The 20,669-nt window shown below is 34.2% G+C and overlaps 1 protein-coding gene across 2 annotated transcripts in view; it reads left to right on the top strand.

Moving 5' to 3' along the window:
• The window catches only part of LOC149556330 (uncharacterized), a 220,752-nt gene extending 204,841 nt beyond the window's left edge, over positions 1–15,911 (top strand). For both annotated transcript variants that reach the window (XM_089830591.1, XM_089830590.1), the window contains exons 18-22: positions 7,952–8,038; positions 8,218–8,448; positions 13,514–13,592; positions 13,760–13,823; positions 15,479–15,911. In XM_089830591.1, the coding sequence (XP_089686717.1) occupies positions 7,952–8,038; positions 8,218–8,448; positions 13,514–13,592; positions 13,760–13,823; positions 15,479–15,582 (565 nt within the window). In that variant the 3' untranslated portion in view covers positions 15,583–15,911. The remainder of the gene's footprint in view (positions 1–7,951; positions 8,039–8,217; positions 8,449–13,513; positions 13,593–13,759; positions 13,824–15,478) is intronic.
• Positions 15,912–20,669: the final 4,758 nt, after the last annotated feature.

Here is a 20,669-nt window from a genome sequence, read left to right as displayed (position 1 = left end):
CTAATTATTGAATAGACGTGTCCCATGAAGGGACATGTCTCTTCATAGCCTTTGCTCATTATAAATTAGAGGTTGTTGCCATTTGGAACACATACCGTATTGGCAGTGCTTAGTATGTTTGCAACGGTCCTCCAAAAACCAACAACCAATGTCACATGTAGGGATGTTATACTTAGATTTAGTGAATTGAGCCACTTGTTGACGGTGATGGCTTGAACCAATCTACTAATGGTAAGATTAGAAGACACAATATTAGGCATATACATATTGGATGTGTTAGAAAAGTTGTTGTAAGAAACGAAAGGAATATGTAAAGATGTTGGTGGAGGATTGGAAGGGATGGAAATAGGATTGGAATATATGAAAGGAACGACATTATATGAAAGTAATGAAGAAGGTATGTAGGTAGGAGGAAGACGTGAGGTAAGTGTAGGGTTTGGAAGACCAAAACCTAGAGGATTAGAGACTCGTGTAGAAGTTTCTATGAGAGGTGGCACATAAATGGCAATGCTAGTAATAGAGGTGGAAATAGGAATGGAAGGATCAATTGTTGTGGAAGGAGTGTATCCTGAGCACATTCTGTTGAAGGCTTAACATGAGTATTAATAAGGTGAGATATATCGCACAAAATGGAAATGTTATTATCAGCATGAGTAAAAACTTCTTAATAGCCTCAATAACGACAACACTGTCGGGGTTTTGGTTCTCTTGCAGAAGACAATTTTTTAACTTATCAAAATGAGAGAGAGCTTATCAACTTGGGAAGGAGGAACTCTTTAGGCTTCACCTTCATCATGGGAAGAGTGAGAAGAGTTATTCTCCAGGATAGAATTGAGATCTTGACGAAAAATATTGGTATCATCATGGGTCCCAGGAAGAAAAGAGGAATCATGATCAAAAGAGTCCATAAGTTTACACATTCTCGTAACAAGAATGCTATACATTGTACTTAATGTAATAAAGCTCATAAAAGGGGAGATCACAAAAGGAAACTCTGATGAGATCTAACTAGATGAGTATCAATGTAACAAGGATCATAAAAAGAGAAATGTAAACACGCAATAGAACTAAATCTAACTCTAAAAACATGTGAAGTATATAATGCAAAAAAGGAAATCAAGGGATCTAACTCAAATGTTAAAAACAATAGATGTGTCAAGTTCCCCAAAATGTTTAGGTAAAACCGATACAAAATAAGAGAGATCTCAAGAGAGCAAGATCAAACTCGAATATAAAAGAAAGAGGTATAGGATGTTAGGTTCACCAAAATGTTTATGGGTGAAATGGAAGCAATAGACTTATCAATATAAACTATGTGAGATGATTTTATTAACTAACCACTTCCGCACTATCATTCAAAATACAAGAGAAAGAGGGGCTTCCAAACATGACTCTCTATATAATCCAAGTTAAATTAGCAGAACTCAAATGAATAAAGGGATGCATATACTAAATCCAAATTATATCAAGGAAGTACACAAGCAAGTCCTCTTTCATGCAATGTAGATTTGATTAAAGATATGTAAATATAAATGTGAAATTTAACTAATTAATTTAATGAGAAGTGCAAGATAGATCTAGGTGCTAAATATATGCTATCAACCCAATTTAAAATATGGAAATAGCTCTAGACTATAAAGTGAAATGAATGATAAAGTACTCCCCTCGAAATGTTCAAGGGAATATGTCTTTTTGCTCGAAAAATCATGGATTTGAACTTGTGATTGCAAATTCATGATCACAATAGAAAACCCATAGAATCTTGTTTTTCTCAAGGCTCTAGGAAGATATCGACCTGTTGGTAAAGAGTAGGACACTTTACGAGAAGAACAAATGATAGACATTCTCACCAAGACTCTCTCCCTAATTAAGTTTGAATTCTTTCAAGGTAAACTTGGCGCGGTAGAGAATGAAGCCTTGTCAAATATTTAAACACTACTTTATTGATTTTTTGTTGTATATATTGTATACATACTAATGTATCTTCCATATAAGTGAAAAACTCTTGATATCCTTGTAGCTTTGAAATGAATATCTTTGTGAGGTGATGATCTTACAATGATAAGATAGTTGTACAATGTTAGCTTCATCGTGAGGTGATGATGTTGATATCTCATGAAGTAATGGACTCCATTACATATGTAGACATCTTGAAATAGCAGATGGGGTGATATCCAAGGACATGCCATAATGGTAGATATCTTAAGATCCTTAATGGTGGATAGTGCATGAGGTGGTATCCGAGGACATGCCATAATGGTACATATCTTGAAATCCATTATGGTGGATACTGAATGAAGTGGTATCCGAGGACATGTCATAATGGTAATTTTTTTTAATCTACTATGGTGGATATGGCATGAGGTGATATTCGAGAACATGTCGTGTGGTAGATATCTAAATCCATAATGTTCAAAATCGCATGAGGTGATATCCGAGGACATGCCATATGGAGATATCTAAAGTTCATTGTGATGTTTGTGGGGAACCATAATGATACATTCATTATGACTTAACCTAATATGGAAGTCTCCCTAGCTAAGAGGGAGTGTTGAAGTTAGCTTCAAGAGGCTTACATGTGCGATCACAATGATATGTATATATTATGAATTTAATATGAATTATTTATATATATACTTATATATCATTCTCATTAGTGAATCATTTAATTAATTAATATATTCCCTTGACAATGTTCTCACAACTACGAATATTTTAATCAATAAGAATGCTTTATAAATGTCACAGGAATGCAAGTGGTGCTTGTTTATAAATCAAACTCAAGCCTTCAGTAATGTTTATTAACTAACTGCTTAATCAAACTGACGCATCTTTATAATCATCATGCTCCCTGCAAATTCAATCAAACTCTTTTATATTCCAAGTAAAATTTGATCATCAACACACACGATGATACACGACACATAAGCACAGTCAAGTCAGCAGAAAAGAATCTGTGGATCAATCCAACACCATCAAAAGCCAGCGTTCTTCGATAACAGGAGACTGTTGGGGAATCTTCTGATATTATCAAAATTCAGAAGAATACCTTTGAATGATCAGTAATATTAGGACTTCAACATTCATTGATCGTGATTCATGGTATAAGACAACAACAAACTTAATGCAACATACTCAGTCTTCTACAGAATCAATCAATGCAAGATTCAGTCGTCTATCAGTACTCATCGAATGATTGGAGACTTCTCTTATCTACCAGGTGATAATATTCTAAGTTGATCTATTCTGAACCCTTAATTATTCTGCTGATTTTTAACTCTTATAAAGAGAAAATATCTTTAATTCCAAATTTTTATCTACAAATAAATGGTCAATTATTTTATATCTGCATAGGCAATTAATTTGTGAAATTAAACTGCTAGTCTGAATTTTTAACACAAACTATTGCAATAAGAAAATTTCCAAGAACGAAGACGGAGAAAATTTGAGAAAATGAAGGAATTTCAGAATCCACCATACAATCAAAGGCTTAGCAATGTTGACTATCAAGAAATATTTTCTCATCACCAAAAGATTGATCAACTCTATGAGATAAGGATGCTGAGGTGGCACTCACTTGTCTTCTCAATCAGAAAATAAAAATTACACATGACCAAGAACATTCAATCAGATTATGCCAGCTGAACAATTTTCTGGTGACTCTCAAAAGCATTGAATTGTTCTTATTGGTTGGCAACCCTAATAAGGGCTTGTAGGGATAAATCTTGGCCCTTCATTGTAATTGAACAACTATAAAAGGCCAAGGTCTCCTCATTTGTAAAGAGTTTTAAGTTAGACATTAGAGAAGCTAGCTAGTAGTAGAGTAGGAGAGGAGACTTGATGAAATTGTTGTCATAATGCTATCAAAGTAATTGATGATTCATTGTTGGACTTCATGGTGAATTAGTTAATTTTTCTTTGAAGTTTTGGATGTTCTTCAATACCTCACAAAGATCAGAGTTCATTTCATGTTATGTAGAAGTAGATGAATGGAAGGTATTGTTGAATTGTGAAGCTAGTGTCGATACCTTTTGGTACTTGCTGATTGTAAGTTATAGTGCAAGGTTAATCTAGGCCTAAATTGCATGGTAAGTTCTATTGGAGATGTTCATTTAGATTGCGCCTTCGTAGGGTATTTGGATGAATATTGATAATGTGAAAATCATTCCTGCATCCATAGAAGATAGCATTCTCTATGTCTAGTTGATATGGCGAAGCACAGACTGGTTAGAAGCTCACCCCATGATCAACATTGTCTTATATTCTTAGAGTTAGATAGCTTTTACTGCCTTGTAGTTTGTTTGATTGGAAGTGATTGAAGAAGTTAAAATCAAGTCAGTACCTATTGAATGAACAATGTAAGCCCCTTTATGATAATCAACATATGACATCATAAAAATTGAGTGAAAGTCCACAATTAACAGGATCCTTGAGGTTGTCTCATTTGATTACCCAATTCATCTACATTGTTTAGCATACAAGCATTCCTTATTCAATTCGATATTTCATCTTGGAATACTAGGTATTTGATTCTGCATGTTGTAGTTGAACAAAATTCCCATCAGGTTACATCATACAAGGGCACTCTTTGTGGGGGGATAATCATTATACACTCTTTGATCTGCATGTTGTAGTTGAACAAAATTTCCGTCAAGTTACATCATAGAGGGGCACTCTTTGTGGGGCGACGATCTAAGACTCTGGATCGTCCATAGTTATACCCTTCTATGACCGATTTCTTTGTGCCAAGGAAGGATCCCTAGTCCTTGCCTTGATTTTTTTGGTTTCGTATCTTGTTTTGGTTCTTCTCAAACACCATTTGGTGCGCCTTCTTTGGTCGACTCTTTTGTTTGTATGCTCAGTCCCATAAACCCTTGTGGTTTTCTGTTGGACATAAATATTATTATCTAATCTTATCTTATCTATGGGTGTCAAATGCTCTAAGTGATCTTCTTTCATATGTATTGTTATCTAAATCTTTAGGTTAGACTCTGTCTATCTCTTTTAGCAATTCATAAGGCTTAAGTAGATTATATCATGCTAGCAACATAATATATGTATACTCATTCCTTATCTAGTTACTGTGTACAAATCATTTTGTATGGCATTGTTATATTTCAAACTACCTTAAAATTCTTATTTTAATGGAATTTTTAATTCTAGGGCAAAAATAGGACAATCCCAAATAAGGGACATTATGTTAACCCATCAATTTTTTTGGAATTGTGAAATATGGTCTTCTTCTTTCTTTTTTTTCTTTTTTTTAACAAATTTGCCATTTTTTCTAGGAATACCACAAGAAGTATTTTGAAAAGCTTAGGGCCAAGTTTTTCCACAATTATTTGTTCAGTGTTTTGGCCTATAGGAGTACTTTTAAATTTTAAAGGTCTGCATAGAAGAATAAGTTCTTTGAAGTTAAAGCTTGGCATGGAGGAAGTGTGTTAAGGGCATTCCTAGAAATTTAAAAGAAAGGTTTTTCACTCTCAAAAGGAGAGAATACATAGACAAGCATGCTTCTTTTGCAAGACTTGTATTCCCTTCTAACAACTTATAGAAATCAAGGAACACAAGAAGTATTGTAGGAAATGCATCATTTGGGGCTTAACACAAATGATTTTGTGATGCACTTATTGACATGCCTAAAATAATAGCTCTCTTCTAGTCTGGCAGTTTCAATTTCAAACTCTATGCTTACTAAAAAGGCAGGTAGAGGCCTTTCCTCTAGCTATGGGCCCATGTGGCAGGACCTTCCATGTGTTCCTTATTTTTCAAGATGCCAATAGTGAAAGTGTTGTTGGGAACTTGATGGTCGTGCATGAAGATCTAGATTTTCCTTACAGGTGTTGCAACAATTCTGATGGTTGATGAAACAAGAATGAAAATATGTTTTTCTCATTGCAATGGATTGCTTGAATTTGTTAATCTCAAGCAACTTTTTGGTGTGGAGATGTATGGAAATTTCTGCCCTGGGAAGATGCCAATTGAGAGCCAGTTGACATCTCACATCACCCAATCTTGTCTTGCTTGAGAGAAAGCTGATTTGTGAATTACAGAATCATTATGCATCCTTTGTCATTAATATAATGGGCTCCACTTCCCTAAACTATAGCTTTGAGTGAATGGCTGACAACATAGGAATAGAACACCAAAAGAAAACAAGCAAAGCCTTACCTCATTGTGCCACAATTCTTGGGCTTCATGTCAATAAGCATAGCATTCATTGGCATCCTACAGAGTCTAAAGTTCTAGTGGTGTGGTCTTCCTAGTTTTGTCTATTAAATTCCTTTTTGAATTCTTTTTATCATTTCTCATAATGTAAAAATTCTTAACAGCCCTAGATCATGGTCACAAATTGTACAAAACAGTCTGCTGCTTCTAAGACACTTCCTAGATATGTAAAATGTAAATGATCAAGAAGCCAAAATCTGTACAAAGAAAGAATAGAGAAGGGTGCCGCCTTCTTCAGAAAGCTTTGCAAAAAGAGACGAGAGCCTACCACTGACTTTGCACTGAGATGAGTCTGCTACTAACCCTCCCAAAACCAGCAAATCTTTTGACCAAAAATCATCACAAAACATCCAACCTATTGTTGGACTACGGAGTTGCTCTTCCGTGGAGACAGAGACTAACAATGGGAACAACTAGCATGATTATGAAGAAAAATCGACAAACCCTCCAAACTTTGCAGATGAGCATGATACATTAAAACAAACTACAAAAAGCCACGATTTTTTAGGAGGAAAATCAGGAAAATCAGACATGATTTTTGAGATGTAAAATCAATCAAAACAAAACCACAGAAATCAAAGATGTGGATTAATACAAAGCTTTTCTGTTTAGGTAAAATTGTATAACCCAACCGACAATTTTTGAGGAAAAAATTAGAAACCCACCAGATACTTTTTGAGAAAAAAATTATAATAACCTTGCCATAATTTTTAAAGGGAAGAATTTATGAAAGCCAATCAAAGAAACCCTCTTGTGGCAAAACATGATACTTTGCATGGTACAACAACACATGTAAGAGACCTCACAAAAAGCACATGCAAATACATGTAACCTTTGGAAATCACAGACTTTTGCCCAAACCAAGAAATTGTGCAATCAATACCCTCAACCAGACTTTATAAAATATATGTAATGATTTGTATTTTAAAAGATCGAAAAGCAAATTTCTGGCAAAAATTCTAGATCAAAAAAAGCTTGAATGTTTCTTAAAAAATTTGCCATATTTTATGAAATCCCATCGACCTGCTCTGATTCTGTGTTATGGTAAATCAATGTTGTTGTAGCTGTTTTAAACAAAGGAGATGAATCTCCTTACATAGATTTACAAAGACAAAGTTTAACGATAAATACTTTCACAACCAATGATATTATATTCATGCTTCTAGATAATATCATGTGTGAGTTAATCAGCATCAACGTATTGGATCATACTGAATGATCCATCATCAAGATGAGAGAGCTAAGAATGTAAAGTAATTTCATGGATCATTCAGTATTATCCAAAACATTGATGCTGATAAACTTACACACAATCTTACCCACAAGCATAAATATAAATACAATGTTTCTAAAAGAAATAATTTTGAACTAAAGACGGGAATAGAAACTACCAAATAAACTGAAGACTAACTAAGATGACCATTAAAGAAACATTATAATATTCTAATAGATCATAGGTTCTTGAGCAAAATTCACTTAACATCAAGAATTGCAGGTTTTTACTTTATTATTTTGTATGTAAGTATTCTCCCTTATATTGACACTCACAGAAAAGGAGAATTGGTTTTATATCATTAAGGCTTACTCCATACAAAGATAATTTCTATTAGAAACCAAGTTTTTCAGGATTTTGAGCAAACAGTTCAGAGGTTTGTGTTTTGAACTTATATAATAGAACTTCATTCTTTGTATTTTGACTTGTGATATTCTTCCCTTTTTGCAGAGTAAAGAAACATGACTCCTTCAAAGACCCTATCAAGTCAAAAGAACCTCTTATGTTTCATTTGGGGTTCCGCCAGTTCAGTGCAAGGTTTTATTTTCTTTATTTTGTTGTCATTTCTCTCGACTCCTTTCATGCGTAGTTTTCAACAGATAGAAAGCAGATTTTAAAAAAAAAAAAATTATATAGAAAGTTGCATCTTTGTGTCATTCATCTGTTCAAAAACATGAGATATCACCTCATTCATTGTCCTTTCCATGCATATCCAGGCCAATATATTCTTCTGATGATATCAACGGGGATAAACATAAACTGGAGAGGTTCCTACATCCTGGCCGTTTCAGTGTAGCTTCAGTTTTTGCCCCAATTTGCTTTCCACCATCACCTGTTATTGTTTTCAAAGACATGGGAGAAACTGCGGAGAATAGGCTAGCTGCTGTTGGTTCATTGAGGAGTGTAGATCCTGACAGAATTATTTTGAAGAAGGTTGTTTTAACAGGGTAAGCTCTCATCATAATCACCCTATTCTCTTGCTCTCATTCCTTAGAGTAGCTAAATTCTTATGACAAGAACTTTTGTGCATGTGACAATAATAGGATTTCACAAGAAAGTTCAAGATTTAATTCATAGTCTTGCAAAAATTATAAAAATCATAATGCTATGTTGACAGAATATCTAATGCATTGTGTATGTGAAGTTTGAAGTTCCTTTGTTCAGTATCTCACTTTTATGTGCACCGAAATTTAAATATTTGCTCGTTGGTTAATGTCCCAAGTTTAGTTTAGGCTTTTAAAATATTGCATAATAGGGAACAAAATTGTTTCCACTTGGAAACTAAAAGGCTAAAATGAAGCTACTAATTCCACCTATTTATGTTTTAAATCAAGACAAATGAACACCAAGGATTAACAATACATCCTTGGGATGAAGAAATCTACGATTTATCAGACTATTAACATTCTGAACACATATAATTTTAGAAATGAGGGCACTGGGTTATTGCACCTCAACCTTTCAATGGGTAGCAAAAAGAGAGACGTGATTGCATCCTTCCTAACCTACATGCACCCTCAAAGGGTAGGCTCTCTAAGCATGCTCCGCAGTTTTCTACTCCGTTATTATAATTGCCCAGGGTTTCAGGCATTCATACTCAGACCAGTTGTAGGTGGCATTTATTCATCAAGTTGGGTAATGTGTACACACACTTTCAACTGAAGGGGTAAATATTCGCCAATATGAGACAGTTGTCTCCCAATTATTTCTTTGTACAAATGACCTGTAGAGAAGCATTCATCCTCATGTCTCTTGATTATAAATGAATTTCTCAATGCAATTGTTCCATCCCTCAATTATACATTAGAGGAGTCCTTCAAGTCTATACTAACTTCTCCCTCCTTGTGCCTTATATAGCTTGGAGAACCTCTTCTCCTAGTCATTATAGATTAGGGATAGTAACCTCTCCATCTACAAAGCTTCACCCGTCAATAGCTACCTATTGTACAATGGATAGTGGCTGAATGACTTGCGTATAAAAGCCTTCCCCAGTCTGAACTGAGCAAAAGAGAGGCCTTGCAATAAGACTGAAGCCCAACTGTTACCCTTCAAGGCAAATGACGATTAACCAGTTTTAGAACTTAAAAGTTTGGTGAGCATTTTGGAATATCTTGAATGCTTTTTTTCCTTAACTCGTTGCATTTGCTACGATGTATATAATATTGTACAATGAAAAGGTGAATCTTTCATTGTGTTATAAACTTCCCCACTCAATCCCAACCAAACCCTATAGATTATCTGAGATGACACACAATTTTGTGGAAAAATCACCAAAAAAAGGCCATTGCTTTGGGAAAACAACATCCACAATTTTGTAGAGAAATCGTGTAATAACTTCAGTTCATTTGCAAAACAATGTTCACCCTAGAAACCCTAGGTGCAATCCAAAGATATTCTGCAACAAACCACGATTTAAAAAAATTGTCAAACATTTTTCTAAAGGCTAAAAGCCACGGTTTTTTGAAAAAATTGTCAAAAACCTTCATTTTGAGGAAGGAAAGGAAACCATTCAATTTTTTTTCAAAAAACCAGCAAACCCACGATGAAAAAAACCACACTTTTTTTTGGAAAAAAAATAAGTGACTCTTTTTTCAAATATTGCAATTTTTGTGGAAAAAAATAATGCCAAACCTAGAAGAGAAATAGAAAATCCACATGATATTTTTTGACAAAAAAGAAGAAAACCATCATGATTTTTTGTGTAAAAGAATCTGAAAACCCATCATGACTTTTTTGTGGGAAATAAATTTGAAACTTAGAAACAGAACACCATAATTTTTAGGAGAAAACCATGCTAAATCCGCCATGATTTTTTTGGCGGAAAGAATAAGAAAACTCTGCCTCTAGAAAAAATATCAAAATACTTCAGCAAACCCTTCATCCATGATTTTTTGTGGAAAAAACTTCAGCAAACCCTCCACCCATAATTTTTTGTGGAAAAAACTTCAGCAAACTCTACATGCATGTTTTTTTGTAGAAAAGAAAAGAAGAAAAATCAGAAAACCCTCCATCCATGAGCAAATGCAGAAATTTTCGAATGTGGCAAATAAAACCTCCAAAAACATGGTTTCTAAGACTGAAAACCCTTGTGCTTGGGAGGAAAACCTTTGAATTCTGCAAAGAAAACCTTTGAAATCTTCAAAGAATTGCAATTGAAAGATCCTTGTTCTCAAATCTTTTTGTTTTATAAAAAATCAGAAAAAAACTTTGAAATGTTTCCTAGGATTCTACACTTTTTTTTCATAAAAAATTGTTAAAAACTTTTGGCATTCAATCCCAGGTATAAAATTTCAAAAACTAACCTGTGGGCATCGATACCATGAAATAATAATTGATTGATATTCAATAAGAATTCTGAATTTACAAAGGATGAAGGCTCCTTAAATAAGCAAATGCAAAAACAATGTTTCTAAAAGAAACAATCATTAATTGAGAACCAAAATAAAAATATACTGAACTATTTAACTGATTAGATACATTAAGTGACCATATACATTAGGTCATAGATTAAAATATCGCCGATATCTAAGGGATAAGACAAAATATCACGATAAGTTTCTGTTAATTGAGAACCAAAATAAAACTATACTGAACTATTTAACTGATTAGATACATTAAGTGACCATATACATTAGGTCATAGATTAAAATATCGCCGATATCTAAGGGATAAGACAAAATATCACGATAAGTTTCTGCTCCCAAGAAACTACATCATTGTGTTGATATCATTCAAAATAGTGCTGAGAAGTTGCAGGCTTAGTGCCAATATATCGGCTATTTATCGCGATAAGTAAGGAACTTATTGCACAGCTGAGGCCTGCATAACAGTTAATACAAGACAGCCCAGCATAGGGCCAAATCACTCTTTTGGTGCACCAATTGAGGTTTGTAGAGGCTTGAAAGGTTTTGGAGAAGCATGGTCATCATTTGCAATGTTTGATATTGTACTTGGCGTTTGTATTTGCTTCTACTTTTACAAAGACAATTCGCTATTTTTAGTTTGCTTCAGAGTTCAGACTATCAGACTATGGCTATGATTATGCGATTTTGTTACATATTTGCATTTAGATATATCTAGATCAGCTGTTTTGGTTTGTTTACTCATCTACTAACTCATTAGATGCATTTCCTTACTGAATTTTGCAGAAAACGTGCATTTCTAAATAAATTTAAGCCATTTTTGAAGTTCTAGAGAAGTTCCCTGAGAAGTTTTTATCTCCGATATGTACCAAATTTTTTTGCCCTCAGCACTAGTTGTCAATAATGATATTTTGAACCATGCATTAGGCGACTTAAATGACCATTATGGGTAAATACTACAATATTATTCTAATACAAGGATATATCTGCCTTCGACAAAAATTGTCTATTCAGGGCAGATTATCTTAGGAATAATGTGTTAGTCTTACTGCTAATTCCTTAGCTTAAATATAATAAGACATATTCAACAAAGTTCTAGGTTTCCAATCATTGATCAAAGATTCATCTTCATCTTTGGGGAAGAATTTGATAACTTCTCTATCAAATTCTTTACAGAGGGAACGTACTTGAATGGCTTCCATATAGAAACTCAGACGTTTAGCATATATCCAGTTAAGTTTGGCTTTATAAAACTCTACAGGAAGACCATCAATATCTAGGGATTTACCATACATGAGGGATTGCACAATAGAACAAATGTCATCCTAAAGAAATGCCACTTCAAGATTTAGAGGCACCAGGTTTGTTTAGGTTCATGGGAATAATTCTGCTGCAAATAAATCTAGGTTTCTCAGCTTTATAATTGTAACATCTAGAGGTGAACAAATTCCTAGAAAAAGAGATGAATGTTGTTCTCATTTCATCAATTTTATCAGTTGAATTCCCTGCAATATCAATTGGCCTTCGATGATCCTAGATAAATTCAGGTGTTGGCAAGCTGAAAAATTATTCAGTCCTTTTAGCACCATATTTGATCCAGATGAAGTTTGGATTTAATTTTTTCTCTTTAAGAAATATAGTTCTTATGGCATCTTTACATACGTTTAGCAAAGGCCAGGAAACCTTAGAGTAAGCTATAATTGGATTATATTGTAATTTCTATTCGAGTCTCACCATTCATTCCTCGAAGATTCTACATCTTACTTCTTAGGCTTTTTTTTACCAACTATACTCAAGAAATTTTCTTAGACACCAACCAAAGGATTTCATTGCACAAATAATGTTCAAACTACAAAGAAAAAAGGTGTTTCCCAACTGAATTAATTTACGCTGAACAACCCTATGTCCAATTGGAAGAATAAAACTTCCGCCAGGTTTGCAGAAATTAGTACTTTAACATTTAGGTGAACTAGGGTTAAATTAATTTCATGTGCAAAACTTCACCGAATAGTTTCAAAGAAAATGAGGTTGATGACTAATGCTAGAACACTCGGTACCTGAAGCCATTTGAGCATCATACTTATGATGACTGACATCACAAGGAGTCGGCTCAAGCTTTCAATACAAGGCCCTAAAAACAAATGTTTCCATATTCCAGAAAGCCCTGTTTAACACCTTTTCTTGCAATTTTAGAAATCTTAAGGATCACAATCAATAAGCCAAATTGCTTCATTCTGTAGTATGTCACATAAATACCCAGTTACTCCTCATACTAAGAGTATCCAGCAATCGAAGCATCTTCTGGAAAACAGAGAGAGAAAATAGTCACAATTTTCAATCTTTCTTTTGTTCTCCTAATCACATCTTTCATTTCTACAATTGGTGAAAAGTTTATTTTATTTGTAAATTTTGGCTAATATGTTAATTAGATATTGGCATAAGCTGGATGAAGTTGTGTATAGTTTGTGAAGGAAACTCTATGTTTGAAGAAGTGGTATTTTTTATTGATTATTAAATAAGGTAGGACATGGCCTTAATTTTGGCTTCTTCCCAAGGAAAACTGACAGAAATTATTGAGTACGGTAGTCAATCCAGAATGTAGTAAATGATGTATTCCTTTGATAATTGACATGTTTTATTTCCTCTTCAGTTATCCTCAGCGAGTCTCAAAAGTTAAAGCATTGGTGCGATTCATGTTTCACAATCCTGAAGATGTTAGATGGTTCAAGGTAGGAATAAAATTCTTCTCTACAATCCATTCAAAATGAATGCTGAGCACAATCTTAATTGCTTCAATGTATAGATACATATTTTGTATGCTCTCGCATTACTTTAAAATGCTTTATCATTTGGAGTCGGGACAACCGTTGAACTGAATTCATGATGAACATTGCAGCCTGTCGAATTATGGACAAAGTATGGTCGGCATGGTCGAATTAAGGAACCTGTTGGTACGCATGGTATGTATTTGAATTGCCAAGATAAACAAAAGTGCATGTTAAATTGTTAGATCACTGGTCTACCTAGTTTCACTCAAAAATAATTTTAATGTTTGTAAGGAATCATTTGTTAACTTGAAGACAATTCTTACTCTTAAAACATGAAAGTATTTTGTTTTGAATTTATTCAAAATATACAAATTACCAAGAAATAAAGCTGTGGCTTTTGACTCAAATCCTTACTCTTTTCCTATTCCTAATCTACTGTTAGGACAGCCCTAGTTACCAAGTTTGTTGAGATCTGGTCCTTATCCTGCTTGGTCCTAATCAGTGCAATCTGATCTTTACATTTTTTTATTTTTTAAATAAAATGTTTTCTGTGCTAAAAATTATGAAATATGTATTACAATAGAATATGATGCGTTTTCACATGTTTATGAAATTCAGAAATACTATATGTTAATATCTTATGGTATACAATAAATAATAGTACTTATTAAGGTATTATATTCCATATGTAATAAAATACCTTAATATGTACTATTATTAACAATAGCAAATATTTATGTTAACGCATTTTCTTTTCTTTTTCCAAAGCAGACTTTTCAAAGTGATTTTGGAATTCTGCAATTTCGGAAATTTCAAAAATATCCATTGTAATATAAATTTGGATCGTCAACCCTTGTAGTGTCAATCAATGTGTTATGCTGGTTCTTTCAGAAACTGTTTTCCTGGTCTTATCGGTGATCAACTGTTTGCATTTCTGGTGCTAACAACAGTTTATTAAAGTGTTTTCTTATGTTTTTTTCTTGGATCTTGAAGCCTGCAGATTACTGATAAAACCATTGAACATTCCTAGTTTGATCAATGTCTATGGCTGTTTGTTACCTTTTTCTCTGTTGTGATTAGCCATAGCAAACTAATTGCAAGAGCATGCCAATAATCATTGAACATTAAAATTTCCACGTTCCACAATCATTAACATGTTCCACATACCAAATTTCGATTAAATTATTAATCTGAATAACATAATCGATATGGATTCCCAACAAATAGGATAGATAACTTACATCATGCAATAGTAACAGTTTTAAAACATTCACATGAATCGTGCCACATGGCATAACTTAATTTTAAGTTGAAACATATATTTAGAATCCACTAGTTATTGCACATTTTATTTGGCTCAAGGGCATTTTTCGTAGTTTTGGCGATTTTTATTGAAAATTTGGAGATCACTAGTATTTACTGTGTTCTTATTTTTTGATAACCCGTCATTGTAAATTTATAGCTTTGCATCTGTCAAAAAAGAAAATAATATCTCACATCTATCATTTTTGTTGTATTTCCATTTATGAAATTCATTGTCTTTTTAGTCAAAATTAAAATAAATATCTGTCCTGAGGTTAGACAATGCAAGAGGCACTTTGATCTTAAGTTTATAGGTTTTTGTGTCTGGCAAACATGATTCCCGTTGTAAATCATTTAAATGTTCTATAAATAATGGAAACCAATAGACTTATATCTTGTCAAATGCTCAAGAGGCAAAACCAATGGGCTATTTCCTCTTCCAGGAGGATTTCTTTTGTTTGATTGTCACCCAAATTTAGCTGCCCATTATGTTCGCTTGTGTATTTCTAGTATTATTCTTGAAATACTGTGAATGTTCTTTACAGGGACGATGAAGTGCATTTTCGATGGCGTTCTTCAGCAGCGGGATACAGTTTGTCTTAGTTTGTATAAACGAGCTTATCCTAAATGGACGGAGCAAAACTTGTAATTGTGATAGAATTACATGTTTTGGTTTTGTTTCTATGGTTAACATTGTGTAGCCTATCTCAGCTGTTATTAGTTGTAATGTTCTGCTGAAATGGGCATGTGTTGATTTATTTAATCAAAGCATGGCCAACATGGTCAAATTCATGAAGGGAGATATGTTTTGGCTTCAACTTGGGAATGTGGTCAAAGTATGACTTGTAGGGTTGGGTTGGGAAAGAGTATTTTCTCTCCTAGGATAAAGAGGCGCTTAAAATGTAACAAAATGATTTTGGCTTCAACTGCGGGAATTTTTTTTCTATTTATTATAGAGAAGTGATTATTCTTACCAAATATGCTTAAGCTATTTGTGTTACCGGTCTTTATTCTGCTACCGAGTCCAGGTATAGTTTCTGAAATTATTTTTGTCTCAAGTCCAGATCAACTATTTCATTTGATTCAGTGCCATATTGCCTGATATATTCAGTTTCTTGTGTTCCGTTGACATGAATAAATTAACTTACAATAACTGCTTTTATTTGTTGCAAAAAATTTAAATAATAGTTTTGCTCTCTAAACTTAGCTGTAGTTGAGACAATCTAATGCTGACTTCAGAATGTGCAGTCAGAGAATATTTTATAAAATTACTTAAATTTACGTGACTTACAAAGCATCCATCTGTTTCAGAAACCAATGCCAATTAATGGTCAGGGCTGATATTAATGGCCCGGAAAAGATAAACTTCAAAATGATGTCTTCATTGACAATTGGGGCAATGTTGTAGACTATTTAATTCACCACCAGTAAAATTTGAAATACACCAACCTAATAAGGTTCTGTTAATAGCCATTGATTTATTTATTTTGATAGGGTTTGGTTATTTGGTGAAGAGTTGTTTAATTATCAATCAATTTTGAGATGTCTTTTGGGTTTTTAATATGTTATTCTTATGCTAGGTTGTGTGCTATGTTTCAAATGATCAGTAATATAATTAAAAAATTATCTACTCAACTAAGGGTGGCTTTATCATATAGGTGAGAAGAAGCTAAATGTTAATTAGAAGACTACCATATATGGAGTATATTATCATATAGGAAGATTTTGTGTCATGTATAGTGAGCTAGTCCGTGTGATGCAAAAGGCAAATTGTGTTCTAAAGTACTAACGTTTACTTTGAAATATTCAAACATATTATATTAATAAGTAGGAGATATTTTCCACAAGTCAAATTAAGATATTGCAATTAGGATTCAACTATGTAGTTTTTGAGTCAAACTCATTGACCCCTGTTTCATGAGTAGCAGGATGGGTGACCTCGTGGGAAGTCCCAGTGCTTCACCTAGATCCAATGAGTGCTAAGCGTTCCATTTATTTTCATGAGAAATGGATTTGTGTGAATCACTACTCATGAAACATGGGTCAATGAGATTTACTCAAACACTACACAGTTAAATCCTAGTAGCAATATCATATTACATTAATCAAAATATGAGTAATATGAAGATTACAATGATAGGCAATTGGTTAGTATAAGCAGCCTTATGAATCAAAGTGGTTGTAAGGCATGAATTATGGAAGTATTAAGCACACATTATTGTACTAGAGGGAGGAGGGTGAATGTTGACCACTGACAAGAAGTTACAATAGTTTATAATGACTCTTCCTTAAGAAATTTAAATTGCAATAAAGGCTGGTCTATAATCAAGGGTTCTCATAGGTTAGTAGAGAGGTTAGGAAACCAAATCGAGATTAGTGGAGCCTTGCAAGGGGTTTTACGAACCTTTCCAAATATGCAATGCAGTTCCAAAACTTTTTGGAGATTGGGAGATGGTATATGAGGGCATTCAAAGTCATTCTAGATGGTTTGAGATAATTTCCTAAATTTTAGGAAGGGATTTTTTTTAAGGACTAGTAATGATCTTGCTATACTAGTGACAACACTTGGTGTATTTATTTGGAGTTAAAATGATGGATTTTGAAATTAATTTTTATATTATAAAGTTGTTTAATTAGATCACTTTATAATATAGTAAGATGTTACTGAGTGGGCCCCATGCCATGCATCCTTTGAAGATACTGTTGTTTTAAAAGGTGGCCATTGGATTCTAAATAGTTGAAATCTTGAAGGAGAAATTTTTAAAAATATATGTATTTTAAATAGATAGAACACTAAGAGGAGTACTTAGGATTTCAGTTGAATAAAGGAGCATGGGGAGGCTCATTTTGTCATTCAAACATTCATACAACAATAATTTGAAATTGAGCTTTGAGGAAGAGTTTCAATAGCATATTAGACTTCTAGGAATATAACTCCTTGGAGAATTGTGAATTGAATGAAGACGTAATTCTCTATTGAGGGGATTCCATACATGGTTTCTATTTGCACTTAATTGGATTATTCACAAGGTTTCAATAAATGAGTGGTATGCATATTCAATATCAATAATATAAGTTAGATTGTCGGATTTGAATATGGAGTTTAGTATTCAATTTCCATATGCAATGCTTGAAATAAAATTGGTGAAATTGTTGCTAACACGTAGAAGTTTTTTGTGTCCCCTTCTTCGTGCTAGACCTATTGATGCCTAGTTGGTCTATCTTTCCATCCAGATAGGCTATCGACATTTGTTTTAGGATACCAACCAGTCACATAAGTCTTTTGGTTTCAATAGAGGAGATATTTAAGTGGGAAATTCTAAGGTTAAAGTCACATTGCTTTATTAAGTTGATTTATAAACTACTTTATTGTTTGAAGTCACTTGATGACAAAATGACTTAGGTGACTAAAAGACAAAATAGTCTTTTATTCCACATTGTTAAGTTGTACGCATCTCCCATTACTTCGAGGTTATAAAAGAAAGCAGCTGCATTGGGATTGACACCACGAATATATGCTATTTTCTCAAATCTTGAGTTGCTTAAATGTGATTGGATATTTCTTAAGGAGAAAACCTCTTAAGGAAAATAGTGAGGTTGGATGCAAACCTAGTACTCACATTGCACTTCAGTTTGATACATTGATTTGTAGAAAGTTGGAGCTTCACGGTAGAAAGAAGAATAGGTGATTGGAAATCAGTATAGTGTATTGGTACGTGCAGGTCATTATTTGGTAGGTTGGTGCTTGGACGATAGGCAAAGTGGGCAGTCATTCCATAGCCAAGGAAGGAGAGGTAAATACATCACTTGAGCTCGCTTTACATTGGTATTGATTCACGTCCAAGATGAGGGCAATCTAGTGTCAAATCGTTAGCAGGTTAATGTGGGCTAGGAAATCTATAGATCGGACTTACTGAAAGTCGGACCACCTACAACAAGTGCACATTTACAATTTAGCGGTCATATATCATAACCACGCAGTGAGTATAAGAGTTAGCACACTAGTACATTTGGGGGTCATTTTCGACGCAGGCCAATTTGGCTTGTCAAATACATTCTTTTTCAAAAATATGATCTTGATAATGTTGAATTTTTTGCAATATTTTAGTGTTGAAATTTCGACGTTGTTGGGGATATAAACCAAAAAAAAAAGAGAAACTTCATTTATTCATGTGGCAAAGTGTGGGCGAGAGGGAGGCTTCACGAAGATTTTTACAACATCGTTGAAGGTAAAGGTTTTCAAAAAATAATTTACAAGGCTTATTATTTCTCCACATCTTTGGTATCTTTATAGACTCACCGTTAGAGATACCCTTGAATGAGATACCCTCGTCTTTATAGATTGGTCATTAGAGGAACTTGATTCATTAACATAGCAACAATCTTGTTATGGTTTTCACAACACACGCTCCATTTCTATTAGAAATGGGGAACCCCTAGTTTAATTTTTGCTTTTCTAGACCCTTAGTCCAGGGTCTGAGTCTTTTTTAGGGCTTTATCTGGTGTTTGAGTCAACCTTGACCCTCTACCTAAGAAACCCAATGGTCAGAAACTAGAGATTTTGAGCATATATGTGATTTTATGTGGAAAAGGTGTGCACTAGCGCACCTAGCGCACATGTTTACCTTCCAAGGTGTGTTAGTGCACTTAGTGGCTTAGTGCAGGAGCACATTCTCTTAGATGTGCACACTTGTGCACATGTGTAAGTGCGCACCCCCAAGAGGTGAGCTCCATCCTGGGCCTATAAAAATCTAGGACCGCCCCTTCTTCCTCACACTTCACGCCGATGAGACCTACAGTAGCGCACCTCTGCACCTATAGAGGTGTGCTATCTTCAAATACCTGCACACACACAAACACACACTAAGTTAAGCATAAAGGTGTGCAAGGTGTGCACCTTTAAGCAAAAAAGAACCTAAAAAAACTTAACACCTTATAGAACCTAAAGCAAAGACATCATAACAATGGTATATTTTTTGGTTTTGAAGGCCAACTCTTTAAGAAATTATGTGCGCACCCCGCAAGGTGTGCATATGTGTACTTGATTTCACACCATATGCTTAAGGCCCTTTGAAATGTAAGGGTGTGCACATTGCGCACCACGCAAGGTGCGCACCCTATTGTGAGAAAAGCTTGTTAAGTAAGAACAAGGCATGCCTTCAAGGTGTGCAAGGTGCACCAAAACTTGCATAACAGAGTAAATTTGGGTTTTTTGAGTGTTTTAACAGTTTTTAGGGATCTGTGTCAGTTTTCTTAGCAATTAGGGTTTGTTTAAAATTGATTTCTCCACCTCCTGGACTAATATGCTTCTATTTTGTGTAGATATAATGGCTTCTTCTTTGTTCTCTCTCGCAACAAAGATTGCTCTTAAGCCAGTCGTTTTCAAGTTTCAGGGTGTCCCATAAAAATCACGTTTTTAGGATGTGCATTCAGAGATTCGAGACACAGAGATGGGTCATATTGACTGGAATGCATTCCTAGTTCTCTGCAACAAACCAAATGAAAGCCCCCCCAATGGTTTATGCAGTCATAAGATCGGGATTAGTAAACGCAGCTTCACACCCTATTTCAGTACAATCTTCTGAGTTGATCATGGCTTTGGCCAAGAATTATGTTTCAGAAGAAAGGGTGGTCAAAAGCATAATAGGAGAGATCGTTCTCAATCTGAGACCAAAGAACATCGAGAAAGTATTCCATCTTCCAAGGGCATATTAGTACATCAGGTTGACTTATCAT

This window comes from Cupressus sempervirens, chromosome 5 (assembly GCF_028749045.1).
Source record: "Cupressus sempervirens isolate cs-2001-9-10 chromosome 5, ASM2874904v1, whole genome shotgun sequence".
NCBI classification, from domain to species: Eukaryota; Viridiplantae; Streptophyta; class Pinopsida; order Cupressales; family Cupressaceae; genus Cupressus; species Cupressus sempervirens.
This window is presented reverse-complemented; position numbering and strand designations above follow the sequence as displayed.